This window comes from Meles meles, chromosome 18 (genome assembly GCF_922984935.1).
Source record: "Meles meles chromosome 18, mMelMel3.1 paternal haplotype, whole genome shotgun sequence".
NCBI classification, from domain to species: Eukaryota; Metazoa; Chordata; class Mammalia; order Carnivora; family Mustelidae; genus Meles; species Meles meles.
Genome location: NC_060083.1, coordinates 23,926,181 through 23,943,581, shown reverse-complemented (window position 1 = coordinate 23,943,581; position 17,401 = coordinate 23,926,181). Strand labels below are relative to the sequence as shown.

Sequence of the window (17,401 nt, the reverse complement as noted above, 5' to 3'; positions counted from 1 at the left end):
GATCAATGACACTGTGGAGAAGGTAGGTTTCCATGGTTTTTAATTCTAGTATCCTTTACACGATGTTACTGATTTCATGATTTTGCACCTGGAACAATGGCCCACGCTGTGATGGCTTGTTCGGTCCTTTGGCACAGACATGATGTACATTTGGTTTCATTTTGGGGTTCCTATTTTTGGTTGCCATGGCTGGCTGTTTACCAGGATATGCTCATGAGACAAGCACCCTATAAGAGTCTCAACCCTTAAGACTCAGACTTTGTAGGGAGTAGATATTCCGCATATGTCTTTGTAGTTCGCTTTTAGAGAGAGAGAGAGAGAGCACTCCCACATGGCCTCAGACAAGGAAAGACATCAAAGCCTTTGCTGGACCTCTCATGTCCGTCGAAACATATATTTTTCTTGCTGCTTTCGCTCTGTATCCTCTGTAAAACGATCTTAGCCATGAGTATAATCTATTATGGAGTCTTATAAATCCTTCTAGCAAATCACTTAACAAAACAGTGGTGAAACAACTGAGCCATTTCTCACACTGTTGTTCACATTTTTGAGACTCACCCTCTGATAGAGACCCGTAAACAGCTGTGGCTACTGCTTGGTCTCAGTGAGAAGGGAACACAGAGGTTTGTTTCGGTTTGTTTTCTTTTAGTGCACGTTCAGGGTGGAGCCTGAGATCCTGCATTTCCTTTGTTCTTCTCCTTTCTTTTTAAAGTAAACTCCATGCCCAACATGGGACTTGAACTCGTGACCCTGACATTAAAAGTCACATGCTCCACTGGCCTCGCCAGCCAGGTGCCCTAGGAACTTAGAGGCTTTGAGGAAAATACTTTGATCTGAAGCTTCAAGGAACCATTCTTCTTGATGAATGTAAGTCAGGTATTTGCATCCGTCAGGACTAGCTAGTAATGCTGCTGTGACAATGAGCACCAGACATTTCAGGGGCTTAAAATAACAATGGTTTGGGGCACCTGGGTGGCTCAGTGGGTTAAAGCCTCTGCCTTCGGCTCAGGTCATGATCCCAGGGTTCTGGGATCGAGCCCTACATCGGGCTCTTTACTCAGCGGGGAGCCTGCTTCCTCCTCTCTCTCTGCCTACCTCTCTGCCTGCTTGTGATCTCTGTCAAATAAATAAATAAATTTTTTTTTTAAAATTAAAATAAAATAAAATGACAACAGTTCATTTTTCCACTCTAGTACCTGTCCACCGAGGACTGACTAGGAGCTCTGCTCTACTCTGCCCTCCCTCTTGGAGCCAGGCGGACTGAACAGACACCAGCAGCAAAGGGAACAGAGATCTCATACCAGCATCAACTGCTCTGGGACAGAAGCTGCCCACATCACTTCCATTCAAACTCACTGGTTAGAACTAGGCAACGGTCTCTACCCAAGTTCAAGGGAACCAGGAATGTAATCCTACCTACCATGCTCCTGGAAAGCAAGGGGGAATCCAAATATTTAGTTTCCAGTTCTAACAACTAGCACAGGTCTCCATTAGTTGGCCAGATTTGAAGTGTTATCCTTTTTCTGTATTGTCCACCTTCAGGAAACAACACCCTCCCATTAGGAAAAGGGGCACAAACATGGCAGATTCTGAACTGGTGGGTAGGAGACAGGGTAGTAAGCTAGAAAGGCATGTGTCAACATCTCCTGGGGGCGTATGAAGTTTGAAAATGGGTTCAGGAAGGGATTCCTGGGTAGCTCACTGGGTTAAGTGTCTACCTTTGCATAATGTCGTGATCCCAAGGTCCTGGGATCGAGTCCCACATTGGGCTCCTTGCTCAGCACAGAGCCTGCTTCTCCCTCTGCCTGCTGTTCCCTCTGCTTGTGCTCGCTCTCTCTGACAAATAAATAAAATCTTTTTAAAAATTTAAAAAAAAGAAAATGGTTTCAGGAAGAAAAAAACCACAGCCCTTGAGAATAATGGCTCTAGAAAAGGTCTTATCAATAGGTCTTACTGGCCCCCAAAAAAGAGAAGGGCGAGGAAGAGATGAAGATAAAAGCAAAGAAAGGGTGCCTGGGTGGCTCAGTCAGATAAGCATGTCTTCAGCTCAGGTCACTATCCCAGGGTCCTGGGATGGAGTCCCACGTTGGGCTCCCTGCTCCACCAGGAGTCTGCTTCTCTCTCTGCCCCTTACCCCACTCACTCTCTCTCTCTCAAATAAATTAAATCTTTGAAATAAACAAAGAAACAAAACCCCAAATACAATACACCAGCATTGTGCTGGGGCAGGGAGAATAGAATTTTTAAAAGTAGTCCTTTTCTTTTTTAAGATTTTATTTATTTATTTATTTGACAGAGATCACAAGTTGGCACAGAGACAGGCAGAGAGAGAGGAAAGCAGGCTCCCCGCCAAGCAGGGAGCCCAATGAGGGGCCTGATGCGGGGCCCGATCCTAGGAACCTGAGACCATGACCCGACCCAAAGGCAGAGGCTTAACCCACTGAGCCACCCAAGCGTCCCAAAAGTAGTCCTTTTCTAACACCCCTACACTTTAAGGGTTTAGAATCCAGTGGGGGAAGACAGAGAGGCAAACCTTTTTAAACCGTATTATAATTGCTCAAATGAGTAAATGTACAAAGTACAAGAAATAACTGTGTGACTAACACTAGGCTGGTTTTCCAAAAGCCAATCACAGTCTCCTTCTCTCTTTAATCATCTTTACAACAGAGGCTGAAGATCTGAAATCCTGCTCCCCCAGCCCTCCTTGCAGCTATAATGATGGCCATGTAATGCTGGCCAATAGCATGAAAGCAGCAGTTGCTAGGTAGGGCTTGGGGGGGAAGCTTTTTAAAGCGACAGCCAGGATGATCGCTACAGTCCTTTGCACCTTACTCCCTTTCTGAAACACAAGCACACATCTGGTGATGCAGCAGATTTTTTTTTTTAACCCTGAGGCAACAAGCAGGAGGACAAACACATTTCTGCTACATGATGGGGAAAGTCTGGGCCCCTGACCACACTGCTCAGCCATCCCAGAAAGCCTGCCTCTGGAGTTCTCACGACTGGAGGAAAACAAATCACTATCTGGTCAAGTCATTGTGTGTTTCTATTGCCAATAACAATTTATCACAAGTTTTGTGACTTAAAACAATACCAGTGTATTGTCTATAGGGGAGAAATCCAACAGGGTCTGTCACTGGGCTAAAATCAAGCTGCTGGCAGGGCTGGGTTCCTCTCCAGAGCTCTAGAAAATAACTGGTTCCCTGGCCTTTCCCAGCTTCTAGAGGCTGCTCATACTGCTTGGCTCAAGGCCCCCTTCCTTCCTCTTCAAAGCCGGCAACAGTGAGTTGAGTCCCTTGCATATTGCATCATTCTGACCTCTTCTACCTCCTTCTTCCATTTTTTTTTTTTTTTTAAGATTTTATTTATTTATTTGACAGGCAGATCACAAGTAGGCAGAGAGGGAGGCACAGAGAAAGAGGGGGAAGCAGGCTCTCTGCTAAGCAGGGAGCCTGATGTGGGGTTCGATCCCAGGACCCTGAGATCATGACCTGAGCTGAAGGCAGAGGCTTAACCCACTGGGCCACCCAGGCGCCCCTCTTTCTTCCATTTTTGAGACCTTCATTACTGCTTTGGGCCCATCTGGATAATCCAGAATAATTTCCCCATGTCAAGGTCCTTAATTTTTTTTTTCTTTTTTTGAGAGAGACAGAGCGTGCCTGAGTGGTGGGAGGGGTAGAGGGAGAGAGAGAATCTCAAGCAGACTCCATGCTGAGTGTGGAGCCAGACGTGGGGCTCAATCTCACGACCCTGAGATCATGACCTGAGCTGAAATCAAGAGAGGAACCCTTCACCAACTGAGCCACGCTGGGGTTTCTCAAGGTCCTTAATTTGATCACATCTGCCAAATTCCTTTTGCCTGTAAGGTAACATAGGTTCTGGGGATTGGGACCTGAACATTATTTGAGGGGCCATTCTTCTGCATACCACAGTCACTACAGCTGTTTTGTCTTATCTGCAGCCAAGTGTACTCCTAACTGACACCCAGCTCTCGGATCTACTAGGGAAAGCAGGGGAGGCTTTACAGATCAAGTAGCCTCCTGGCTGAGACCTGAGAATGAACAGTCATTTGTCATATGGGCAAATACAGAAAGGGCTTTCCAGGGAAAGGGTGTAGCCCATACAGGGAAACAAGTATGCAAGGTATGTTTGCAAACTACAAGCAGTTCCGTATTGCTACAGCTCGTAAAGTGTCCGCCTGTATGGGGTTGGGGAGGGCGGAGAGGAGGGTGGACTGGATCACAAATGGCTGGGTACATTTGCATCTAAGAAGCTGTGACTTTACTTTGTAGGTGACACAAAAGAGTCATTGAAGAATGCAAGCAGGGGGTGCACAATTAGAGTTAGGGGTGAGAGCAAGCCGGTTGGCTTTCATGTGGAAGACAGCTGGGGCTGGAGGCAGGACTATCCATGCACTGGTTTCTGTCAGGGGCAATGTAGATATTCATGAACATTGTTTGAGCACCTCCTGTATGTGCTGTGACATTTTGGGGTTACCAAGGTGAATAAGACACGGGTCAGAGCAAGCGTGCCTCTCACCCTGCACCCACAACCCTAGGGCAGGACTGACGGGTCTCATGGAACTGGAGTTGGGGGTGTTCTGCCCTCCTGCACCAAGTCCAGGAAACACAGACAAGGTGGAGTGTGGCCCAGGGAAACTCAAAGGGGCACCAGGACCATCGGAAATGACGGGAAAGCAACTGAAAAGTCAGATGGCCCTTTCCTGCCCCCATCTCACCCAAACATGCCCTGATGTTCCCCCCAAATTGGGTCTAGTTATTTTATTTCATTTTTAAAGATTTTATTTATTTGAGAGAGAGAGAGCGCCCGCGCAGGAGAAGTGGAGGGTCAGAGGGAGAAGCAGACTCCCTGCTGAGCATGGAGCCCGGGGCCGATGCAGGACTCGATCCTGAGACTCCTGGATCATGACCTGAGCTGAAGGCAGTCGCTCAACCAGCTGAGCCACCCAGGCGCCTGGGCCTAGTTATTTTAAATCACTGCATGTGGTGAGTGAGAAGAGGAACTGGTGTGGTCACAGGAGAAGACTAGGACTCAGACACCGTCACCAACCCCCCCAGCCGCCTGATGGAAACAGTCTGACATTAGAGATGATCGAGGTCGCATAACTTTGTGAATACACTAAAAACTCATGACTGTACACTTTAAAGGGGTGCTTTATCCAATGTGAATTATCTCCCTATAAGAAGAATTAATTTTGTAAGCGGGAGAAAAAAATAACCCCACCCCTGAGCCCTAAGGGAACCTGGGCTTGTGAGGTCAACGGGTCAGAGCCTCAGGTCCCTCCACCGCCAGATGAGAGGAGTGGTAAAGAACAGTAGACTGTTCTGAGTTTTCCATGAGATCGTGCAGGTTAAACACTTAACAGAGTGCCTTGCAGGCAGCAGTTGCTAAACATATTAACGTTCGTCTCCTCCGAAGTGCCAATGAAATTTTTAAAACAATCATTTTCTCAGCAGCCCCAAGATGTGACGTAAGCTCTAGGCCAGCTCCCTTCAGATGGTCTCGTCCGGCAGACGAGAGCAAGGCTCCGATGGGAAGACAGCCACAGGCACGGAAGCCCATGCTCTCCGCATCGCCCGCCGGCTGGGTCTGCAGCTGTGCAGCGCAGAGAGGAGAGCGAGACTCACGCAGCGCAAATACAGCTACGCAGAGCAGTGGTAGAGAAAGGGAGCCCAGAGATTTGTGCTTGTAATTCTAGTTTGATATACAAACTCCTCTGGTTTCCAAAATAGCCATGCCCACCCCAACCCCTGGACAAGTCCTCGTGACTACAACGCAGCCGTGATGCTTAGTGATGACCCGCGCCCCACACTGCTCCTCATTCTGGCTCCTCCAAACCACAATGATGCAGAAATAGGCCTTACACAGGCCTTACACAGACAGAATTTTCCAGCCCAGTACCCAGGCAGTGGATATGTTTTCCCTGAACTTCCCATTTGTGAGACTCCAAAATCAACCAGGGACTTATCAAGTGCCTGGCCCACGCCCAACCCTGTGAAGGGTAGGCGGGGGAGAAAAATAGAGGCATAAGTCAGGGTCCTGCTCTCAAGCAGCCGAGCTAACCTTTGAGCTGGAAAGCAACACTTCACGGTAAACATACAAAAGCCTTTGTGCCCTGCACAGAGCAGTGGTTCAGTCATCATTTGTTCGTTGGGTCAATGAATTAATAGAGGGCACAATAATAAGACAATTGTGTGAGTGTGGGGCTCACTCTAAGAACCACAAGATGGGTTGGAGTAGTTATTAAAGGCTTGTGCCAGAGGCTGCTAGCTGCCTACTCAATACCAATTCTTCCATTTTCCCTTGTAACAGAGCCCCTATTTTATTTGAGGTGGCCGTATGCCCAGATAATATACTACATTTCCCAGCTTTCCTTGTAGCTAGAGGCGGCTCATGAGATTTAAACAGAAATTGTTAGGAGAGGCTACCAGGAAAGTGCCTTGAAAGGCAGACCAACAGTGGCCACTCACTCATGTGTCCTTCCTCCCTTTCTTCTAATTCTCATCTGAAACATGAGTGTGATGGCTGGATTTACAGCAGCTATTTTGGACCATGAGACAACCTTGACAGAGAAAAGCTCGAAGACAAAAGAAGCCCAAATTCCTGATGATTACGGAGTCACCATACTCTCCCTGGACTGCTTGCTCCCTGCATTCTTTTAATTGAAAGGGAGATAAACCTCTATCTTACTTAAACTATTTTTGGGGGTTTTGTCATAGGCAGCAAACCCCTGTCTTAACTAACACAAGTTTCCACGGAAAAGCTGGGCTTTAAAGGAAGGGTTAGTTGGCTTTGTGACTGGGTGGGTGGGGATGAAAGGGCATCTCAAATGCCAGAAAGAGCAAAGGAAAAGACACCGGCAAGAATGAGCATTGGCTGAAAGCAAGTGGGTAGAGAGTAGGAAATAAAGAGAAGCCAGATGACAGTGTTGTAGATGTCAGGGGAAACAAGGATTGATTGGGGAAGAACCAGAGACCACAAAGGAACAAGAAAGCTTGGGGTGTCTGGAGAGCTCAGTCGCATGGGCATCCAAATCTTGGTGCCAGCTCAGGTCATGATCTTGGGATCGTGAGACTGAGCCCTGTGACATGGCAGGCTCTGTGCTCATCGAGGAGTCTGCTTCTCTCCCCTTTCCCTCTCTGCCCCACCCTTCACGCACGCTCTCCCTCCTTCTCTCCAAAATAAATAGATAAATCTTTAAAAAAGGAAGAAGAAAGCTTGTTTCCCTCTGAAGGAGCAAAACACCTGTGGACCTGGAGGGGGTAAGAAAGGAGAGAAAGAGGCAGAAGAGGCTGGGGGAACTTCATCACATGAAGAGACAGGAGCATGAGCTGTGGCTTGGACTTGGAACAATACCACCGCCAAACTTTATTAAATGCGTATGTGCCTGGCCCTTGGCTATGCACTCTCCACACACTTATCTCATTTATGCTTCATGATACGTCTACGACATAGTCCTATCATCACCCACATCTGGCAGACAAGGAGCCTGGGGCTTAGTCAGTGACTTAGCCAGTATAAGCCTTATCACCCTGTAAGCTGGCTCCCATCCACTCCATTTTTCAGATGAGGAGTGTGTTTGTACCATTATTTCAAAGCCAGGAAAATATGTCAAGATCCTGATTTTCTTTTTCTTTTTTTTAAAAAGAGATTTTATTTATTTATTTGACAGAGAGAAACACAGCAAGAGAGAGAGAAGCCAAGCAGAGGGAGTGGAAGAGGGAGAAGCAGGCTTCCCGATGAGGAGGGAGCCTGATGCGGGGCTCGATCCCAGGACCCCCGGATCATGACCTGAGCTGAAGGTAGACACTTGATGACTGAGCCACCCAGGATCCTGATTTTCAAACATAAAGATCCAGAACCAAGTATAGAATCAATTGCTTTGTGAATGCTCTCTTAACCAGAAGAAAAACAGACAAGGAGAAGAAACATTTGGAGTCTTGGCTGTGTTTCCCACATGTCGAGGAGGAAGGACTTGTTAAACAAACCCAGCCCTACTCCCTGGCTGGCTGGTTGAGTGCCCCTGAGGTGCAGATAGTGCTGAGATGGTGGGGGTGAGGGGTGGACGGAAGCAAGCATTAAGAAACCAAGCAGGCAGTGATGCAATGTCAACTCTAGTGACAAATGAATCACAGCCAACCAGCGGCTCATGTGTCTCAGAGAGTGTTTTAATATCTCTCCACACCACGGAATGGAAAAAAGAAATTACTCTATCACAGCTAAGGCTGAAAACTCAATACTTTGAATTAAGTTAGTCAGATACATCCACTGAACATGAGGAATTCTTCCTGGAGCTAAAATCTTATTAGTCGCTCACGAGAAAGGGGAGAAAAAACCCACTGGGTTGCAAATGATTCAGGTAACATGAGTACCTAATAGGAAGTGCATTTCCCATGAAGATTAAAAATAAAAAATCTCATTTGGCAGCCTGGCAGACTCTGGTGGCAGGGCCTCCCCAGTACAGAAATCTAGAATTCTACAGCTGGCCCAGGACAGCACTAAATGTTGGAAGGTAAACAGTACGGTCTTTGCTAGCCCTGAGTTCAAGCTGATTCTAGCACAAGCTGTTTGACTCTGGGTACATGTCTTTACCTCTCTCGGCCTCAGCATTTTACCTATAAAATGGCACTAGTAATTCCTCCCCACCGCCACACCCCGAGATGGCTGGGAGGCTAAAGGTGGGGGCCTACTGCTCCTGTCACCATGACTTTGACAGAACTTATGTCTTTAGAGTTCTCTGCCTTAAATTCTAGGAAAGAAAAGACCACAAGACAATGGGAAAAGCCACGTCCTGGCGCATGGGCCCAGCCTTGAGGGTCACAAGTGTGTGACCTTGAGGTTACTTTTAGGTCTCCCGGGCTCCATCTGAAGAGGGGCAGGAATAGACCTACTCTAGGATCTCTTCCTCTTCTGGACTCCTGAATGTAAACTAAGATTCAGATGGACAATCCTTAGTCATTCATTTCAGGATGCACCAAGTTACCTGATGGGAAGCTGTTTCTTTATCTAAAAACATACGCTTTCTACCCCAGGAGCCAAAGAGTTAGTGAGAACCATAAAGGCAGGTCACGGGGTTTTGCACTCTTGGGCCTTAACACAGACCTGGCATGAAGTAAGACCTTGATAAAGTCTTGTTGAATGGAAAAGATGAATGATGAAAAAAATGAATGGATTTCAAGGGGCAGCCAAAACGGAGACCACTTGCCCTCCACCGAGCAGAGTTTTAAGCAAGAAGAAAATGCTGCCAATTTAAAATACTAATGATAATTACTTTGTCATCTGAACTACATCCAGAATATCAGATGAATAGTTTGCCAGTCAAAGGGATGCCTGATGCAGAAAAGCCAACTTTGGGCTTTGCCTTGGGGCACAAGGAGTACAGATGTGGCACAGGAGAGTCCACAGTCTCCAGAAAGGATGCAGAAGCCCTGAGAAGGAAATGTCACCCAACCTCTATGGCAGGAGGGGCACAGAAGCATGTCACAATGAAAGGAAAAATACCAGGCTTCCACATGTTGGCATGCAGTTGTGTCTGCCCAAGAGTGCCCCGCTGAAAAGGGGAGCTCTAAAATCCAGCAGGTGGTCTGCTCCCCTGTGAGACCAAGTCCACCCAGGAGCCCCACAGGTGGGCAGCAGTTCTGATGGCTGCAGCAGATGGACTGGGGTCTTCTGGGGACCTCAGCGACGAAGAAAATAATAATAATGCACGTGGGGTGCCTGGGTGGCTCAGTAGGTTAAGTGTCTGCATTCAGCTCAGGTCATGATCCCGGGGTCCTGGGATCCAGCCCCGTGTCAGGTTCCCTGCTCAGTGGAGAGCCTGCTTCTCCCTCTCCCTCTGCTGCTCCCCCTGCTTGTGCTCTCTCTCTCTCTCTCTCTCTTGCTCTCTCTTTGTCAAATAAATAAATAAAATCTTTAAAAAGAAAGATTAAAAAAAAAAAAAAGAACGGGCATTCTAACTTATACTCAAGTTTGGCTACTATGTGTAGACACAGATCCAAATGTGTCTTTGTATGGGAATCCACCACTCATAAGAGAAAACGGTCCTTTTCCAAGGAGGGGGGCATCTCTGCCCCTCGGCCTTTTTATGTGGCTCTCCCATGGCTCTCTCTCCTTAAGACCTCAAGACTGAATGGCCCAATAAAACCCAACCTTCAGTTGAGGATCTCCGAATACAAATAATGGGCACGATTGCTGGAGAAGAAGGAGAAACATGAGGGCCAAGCCAGCAAGAGAGCCTCATGAGCCAAGCCTTGGCCCTGGGTCCTGCCCTGTTCCCAGGTTTCTAGAAAGAGCCATAGCAAAGCTGGGGGGAAAAAAACCAAAACCCAAAACACATGCATCATAGAAAACCAAACTATCTGTGATTCAGAATGGTCTGGGAATGAGAATCTTTGAAGCATCAACTCAAAGAAAATGACCTATAGTCACGGTTAAACACTGTAGGTGCCTACTTTGTGTTAAGAGTCCTTTAGAAACAAAATCCCACTTATTACTCATATCAACGTTTTGATGTAAGCAGTGTTTATTAGTCTCATTTTACAGATACACAGATACAAGAAACTGATACACAGAAAATTCAAATAACTTCTCCCAAGTTCACACAAGCAGTCTAGCTTCAAAGCCCATAGTCTTTATCAGCATTTTCTTTTCTTTTTTTTTTTTTTTAAGATTTTATTTATTTATTTGACAGATAGAGATCACAAGTAGGGAGAGAGGAAGGCAGAGAAAGAGAGAGGAGGAAGCAGGCTCCCTGCCAAGCAGAGAGCCCGATGTGGGGCTCGATCCCAGGACGCTGGGATCATGACCTGAGCGAAAGGCAGAGCCTTTAACCCACTGAGCCACCCAGGTGCCCCTTTCTTTTTTTTTTTTTTTAATCAGCATTTTCAAACCTTTCTCTCTAATCCAGAGCAAGAAATACATTCTACATCAGGACCCAATATACAGTCACACATTTATGCATAATTGAAACAAAGTTTGAAAACAGAAAATACCATTACCATGGGCAATTCACTGCCATGTTTCCTCTTCTATTCCATCCTATTAAAAAATATATCACTTGGGTGCCTGGGTGGCTCGGTCGGTTAAGCATTTGCCTTTGGCTCAGGTCATGATCCCAGGGTCCTCGGATTGAGTCCCGCATTGGGCTCCCTGCTCAGCAAGAAGTCTGCTTCTCCCTCTGCCCCCCTACCCTGTGAGCTCTCTCTCTCTCAAAAATAAATAAAATCTTTTAAAAAAATGTATTGCTCAACAACTATTTATGAAATACCTACTATGTGTTAGACACTGTTCTAGGCTTTGTGGCTATGTCATAGGATAAAAAGTTAAAAATCCTTGCCCTCTTGGACCTTGCATTTACCGGAAAGAGAGTGAATAAGATCAACATGCAAAATCATAGGATCTGAAGCAGTAATCTGGTCAGTGCTAAGGAGAAAATAAAGCAGGGATAGCCAAGAGTGAGAGGAAAGCCTCTCAAAGCTTTCATTCCCTCCCTACACTGATTTCAGTGGGCTGTCACCCACCAGGTGAAAACCCCTGCCCTTAATCCATCCACCCTGGGGACTCTATGTATGCCTGACAGCTCTTTCTCCTAGACATAGGAGACACGTACACATGTATGGGATTGTGTGCACTGTGCATACACTGTGTATAGGCATGCGTGTACGTGCATGCAGTCACTTCCTCACAGGTGAGGTTTTGGAGACAGGGCCCCAACAAACAGCTGTTCCATCCATATGCCTGACCTGCAGAGGGGCTCCTGGAGTGAGGCCTAGAATATCATCAGCCCAAGCACACTAAGCAAAGCCAGCAAGTGCCAGACACGTGACTGGGCCGGAGTCTTTAATCCAGAGGAATGAGAATCTTTTTATCATTGGTCCACCCAGAGCGGGCACCTTTTTGAAATTCCTTAGGCTGGAGGGAGTGTTAACTCCTAATCTGCATCAAGATGATCTTTGTGCTAGAATGCCCTTAGGGAGAGAAGAGACAGCAAACAGAAATAAAAATAACTCCCTGGGGAAAATGCAGTGTATGGGGCATACCTGAAGGGGTGATTGATGTGGGTCTCCGGGAACATGGGATTGGAGCCAGCTCTGAAGAAGCTCTGGGCCACTTGGATTGCTGCCATTCGGTATCTGGAACTTGGCACTAAAGTGAAATCTTCAGACTCTTCCCTTAAGTTAAAGGGGCACATAAAAATGTTACTAGCATGGGCAGCAAAAGCATTACCTATGGGAAAAGCAGCCAATCTCTGCTAATGAATAAGTGTAATTGATCACAACAGATGACTTGATGGACCTTCCAAATGTGCTTTTAGCAAAGTGGACAGTTTTTCATTCAAATGCAAACTCACCCAGATAAGATCTAATAATGGAGATTTTGGAACAATCCCAGCATCAGTGATTTCTTTCTTTCTTTCTTTTTTTTTTTTTTTTTTTCTCTTTCACTGGGCAGGAAGGCATCTTAAGTTCCTGGTCACGATTTGACCCAACCAGACATCAGTTTAAGATTTCCCTATGACTGAAGAGATCCTGAGGGTTCCAGGGGCAGCAAAGTAGCGGTCACAGGCCATCCTCACATCCCTATCTGTCCTTTCTTCCTCAGCCCCACTCCCACTCCCTGACCTATGAGGAGTTGGGTGGTGGGGAGACATTCAGTACAATGCAGCCATCCATTTATTCAAGAAATACTTAGTGAGCACTTACCATGCGCAAGGCACCACACTGACTGCCGCAAGGGGATTCAAAGATGGCTAGGACCCGGTCCTGCCCTCAAAAGAGAGGGCAGATGTCCAGGGAAACAACAAATGACAGAAGCCCCGCGTAGGATCTCAACTCACTTCAACATGCACTTAATCTTTCTGAACTTCAGCTTTCTCCTTTGTCAAACTAAGACATTGCATTAGACATGATCTCTGGGCATCAGGCCAGCTTGAAAACTATGATTCAATGCCCTCCCCTTCCCACTCAGGCTCCAGGAAGCTGAGAGATCAGGTGCAGCCTTCTAGGAAGGGGGCAGCCAGCAAAGGGAGGGGACAGCGAGGATTATGGACCTTTCCCTGAGTGAGAGGGTGTTGCCATTTGGCCAGAACACAAGACACAGGCTCTCAGAAGATAAGAGATAAGTTGGGAAAATTACGTGCAAGATTTAAACTTTCATATCAAGGAATCTGGGGGGAAACGGGAAGCCATTGTAGTTTGCGTAGAGAAAGCTACTATCCCGTGGTGCAAAGGAACCTGATCGACCTGTGGAAGAGATGCTGGAGGGAGGGCGGACGGTGATGTTATTACCACAGAGCATAAGGGCCGAGGCCTGAAATGAAAGAGTCCTCCCATGGTCTAGCCAGGCACACCATTCCCTCACCCCCTGGCATCGCCATTTGCTTATTTTCATAAACTCGCCCGAGGCGAAATCATGTTGCACAATCTTTTTTTTTTTTTTTCCAATTCTACAAGTGGTTTCAAGGTAAACAGATGAATTTTATCTCCCTTCTTCCCAAGCGCCCGAGGTTAAAACGGGACCAACAAGGGGAGTCAGGGAGAGGTGCGGGAAGGGGCCAGGAGCCCCCGGGATGCGCGAGGGGTGCGCCTACCTGCAGAGAAGCCGTCCTCGTGGTCCGAGCTGTTGCGGCTGCAGTCACTGCCCCTCTCGGGAGAGCTGTGGCTGGGCGAGTCCCGCTCCGGCACCCGCAGGAACCTCTTGCGCCGCCACGGGGGGAGGTGCTCGCGAGCCCCACGCCGGGGATGCTCCTCCGCCGCCAGGGGCGAGCTCCGCCCGTCCTTGGCCTCCGCCTCCAGCTGCTCCAGGTCGCGGCTCCGGCGCTGCTGCCGCCGGCCCCCGGGGATCAGGTGCATCCAGCGATGGGGGCTGCCCGCCCGCGCCGGCTTTTCGGCCTCATCGCGGGCTCCGAGCCGGCAGGGGCCCACGAGCAAGTGGCCGAGGACGAATTTCTCGTTCAAATCCACCATCTCGAAGTCGTGGTCACTGCTGTTGCCCCCATCCTCCGCGACCGAGGCGTCCGGCTCGCCCTCCTCCGAGCCCCGCCCCGCGCGGGTCCCGGAGGGCAGCTCCTCTCCCTGGGCGCTGGGGACTGTGTCATCGTGGCCGGGGGGCGCGTGGTCCTCCTGGGACCTGAAGAGGAGGCGAGGCTGCACCAGCTGCTGGTGGATGGCGGCGGTCAGGCTGCGCACCGCGCCCCCGGCTCCCGCCGGCCCGGGCCAGGTGGGAAGGTCCGGGCACGCGTAGGGAGGAGCCTCGGCCTTCGCGGCCGCCTCCGGGTCCCCGCGCCAGGGGCCTGGGGGGTCTCCGCCGCCGCTCGCGGCGCCCTGCTTCTCGCGCGGTGGCGGCGCCCGCTCTGGCCCGGCCGGCGCCGGCTCCTCCGCGCAAGCTCCCGGCCGGTCGCCGTCTCCGCCCTCCGAGCGCCCGCAGCCGAGGTGCCCCTTCTCCGCGGCCAGGGCCGCCTGCAGGTAGGAGACTTTGAACTTCTCCTCAGCCAACACCTGTTGCAGCCGCTTCAGGTTGAGTTTGCAGCGCTCCAGCTCCCGCTCCATGTCCAGCACCGAGTCCAGCCGCATGACGGGGGCCTTCTCCCCGGGGAACTCGGCCTGCCAGTGGCGCTCGAAGTCCTGAGGGTCCCACATGGCGGCCGCCCCTTCGGGCCTCCCGGGCCCGGCTCCGCCGCGCGCAGCGGGCTGGGGTCGCGCCGGGCTGTTCCCGGAAGCCTGCGCTGGCGCAGTCGCCTGCCCTTCACTTCAGCCCCTGAAGAAAATAGGAGAAAAAATTAAAGTTTTTCCCCTTCCGCCCTTGGGCCTTTTTTTTTTTTCCCTTCTTCTGGGTTTCGCCTCCCTGACGTAAGCGGCCACCCGCGGCGGAGGCGGGCGTCTGGGGGCCCTGGGCCCGCCCTGGGCCGGACGCGCGGAGCCCACGGTCTGTAGCTCCCGTCGCCCGGCCCAGGGCGCCCGGCGGGCTCCGGGCTGCGGGGGAGCCGCGGCGGGGGCGGAGCCTCGGTGGCGCCGGGCCGCCTACCCCCCCTGCGACACTCCAGCCCCGCGACACTCCGGCTGACCACAGTAGGCCGGGCTCGCACCTTCCCCGCCGCCTCCGCGGCGCCGCTCCCGCAGCCGCGCGCTGTCCGCGCCGGCTCCCTGCATCCGAGCGCGGGGCCGCGCGGCCGGGGGAGGCGGGAGCCCCGGTGAGGGAGCGCGCGGGGGCGCCCCGGGCTCCCAGCCAACCTCCCGCCGCCGGCCTCTCCGCTGCCTGGTCTGCCCAGAGCCGGCACGGCGTCTGGGACCCGGAGGGAGAAGGTGCGGGGAAGGGCGAGGTGGCGCGGCCGCGAGGACAGGTGTCAGAGAGCGCGGTCTGCCGCCCGGCGGGGTTGTCCCTACCCAGGATTTATTGAGTGCCTTGAACTAACGTGACCAGGATAACAGAGCTGCTCAGTCCAGAACTGGGGAGTGAACTTTGGATTTTGCGAGTCCCTTTTCATGCGCGCTCTCCAGTGCTCACTGGAGCTTTTCCGGGGGAGAAATGGGCAAGGGTGACAGCTCCAAGTGGCTCTGCTAGAGGCCCCTGTGACTTCAAAGCTGAGCGTACTCCCGCCTGACCGAATCAAACCATGGCAGCAGGAGCCTTAGACACTTGGGCATCTAAGACGGCCCTCCAATTCCACCTCCTCTTTGTGGCCTCACACAGTTCCCTTAGGGAGGAAAAGAGAGGAGGGGCTGGGCACAGGTGCCTGGGCGCTCACGGTGGAGTGGATGGGGGGCTCCTGCTTTGCTTCCCCTCTGCACGTGGCTGCAAAGCACTTTGCTCTTCCTCTTTCCAGGGTTTCGGCTGAGGCCCCAGTGTCCGCAGAGAGGGATCCTGATCAACTGTCTCGTGCTTGCTGCAATGGGGGAACCTTATTGGTGATTCACGTTTCCTTCATTTTAAAGATGAAGAAATTGATATTCTAAGAGACTGGAAATTCTTCCTGCCCTTTGGGGCCTAGAGCTAATCTCAGCAGCCCTTTTCCTCTAGTCACCTGCCATCAGCTTCTCACCTGAACTGTCTGAACAGGCTAGCCTACCCCCACTCCTCAATCCCTTTCAGCCTATCCCTCAACGCTGGCTATTGCAAAGATACCAGGAAGACTTTTTTTAGCCACAAATGGGATAGTGCCATGCTTTTGCTCAAAACCCTTCCTTGGCTCCTCATTACCTACAGGATGGTGCCTAGACGCTGCAGGACATAGGAGGTCCTCCCACACATGGTCCCGGCCCACCTTTATAGCTTCCTGCTATGCTCTAGACTTAACAACTCTGCACTGTCCTCAAAGATGTCTCCCTCTTTCCGAGTGACATTTCCTCCTCCTTGGAACTCCCATCCCTACACACAGGCATAACTCCCTGCTGCCTGGGGGATTCCAACTGAGAAGACTTTTTTGCCCCCCCCCCCCCCCCCCCCGCCTTTGTGCCACCACTGCATCTCCTCCAGGTCTTTATCTTTGCCCTTGCTCCAGTCTGTTGTAACTGTTAGTGACATCACTTGTAGAGCCCTCAAAGGCAGGTTTGTATCTTTTCCACTTTTTGTATTCTTACTGCTTCTTGCAGAGGGTGGTAGAGATAACTGATCATTGTTGAATGAAATGAATGAATGAATGAATGAATGAGCAGGAAGATGAATGAATTTCCACCTTGTGGCTCCTGCTCAGCTTCTCCAGTTGTGAATCACTTCAGACTGGGAGCAGATGTGCTTCCCACAGAGGCTTCTCAACTCTAGAATTTCCTTCCTTGACAAAGTCTGTGTTTACTCATTTTCCCAATATCCTTTCTTCCTTCTTTCTCTTAAAAAAAAAAAAAAATGGTGTGCTAGTGGCATGACTCATCATAGTGTTTGTCTTGTGCCAAACTGAAGGAATGAATACGTTTTAAAATTAATTAAGTAGTCCCCAGTTTGAGTGATTTCTCCATCCTTCACCTAGTTCCTCAAGGTGCTTCCTGTCCCGCCTTAGCTTCATATTCTCTCCCTACCTCTCCAGAGGCTGCCACAATCTCTTCTGTCCACTGGGAAGGACTGAGGAGCTCCTGCTGCCTACAGAGAGCCAGGGCAGGGGTAGTCCATCAAACAGAGTCCACAAACATCTTGGCTTCTGTTAAAATTTCAGAATGGGAGAGAAATGCAGCACAGTAAGGATGGATGGCCCCAGTCAACAGCATATTGATTGGAAGATGTTTCGATATGTACATTTACATGCACAAAGGAAAAAAAAAAAACAACCCTGTAAGTTACTACAAGCATCAATTTCTGAATTTGTAAATTTCCTAGGAGGATAGTTTCAACTCTGTCCTTTAATTAAAACAGCAGTATGATTCCCTTTTGGTCCAAGGAAGTTGTTACTAATACC

The 17,401-nt window shown here is 49.9% G+C and overlaps 2 protein-coding genes across 6 annotated transcripts in view; both read right to left on the bottom strand.

Annotated features, from left to right (window-relative positions):
* Positions 1-15,318, bottom strand: part of ABR (ABR activator of RhoGEF and GTPase) — a 178,540-nt gene extending 163,222 nt beyond the window's left edge. For 2 of the 5 annotated variants that reach the window (XM_045984559.1, XM_045984557.1), the window contains exon 1: positions 13,610-14,944. In XM_045984559.1, coding sequence (XP_045840515.1) covers positions 13,610-14,657 — 1,048 coding nt within the window. In that variant the 5' untranslated portion in view covers positions 14,658-14,944. Of the gene's footprint in view, positions 1-13,609; positions 14,964-15,103 lie in introns of those variants that run through there. The other 3 variants (XM_045984558.1, XM_045984561.1, XM_045984560.1) reach the window with 3 other exon arrangements.
* The window catches only part of LOC123930029 (basic salivary proline-rich protein 2-like), a 44,759-nt gene continuing 42,396 nt past the window's right edge, over positions 15,039-17,401 (bottom strand). Inside the window, exon 5 of the mRNA XM_045986244.1 lies at positions 15,039-15,300. Coding sequence (XP_045842200.1) covers positions 15,039-15,300 — 262 coding nt within the window. The remainder of the gene's footprint in view (positions 15,301-17,401) is intronic.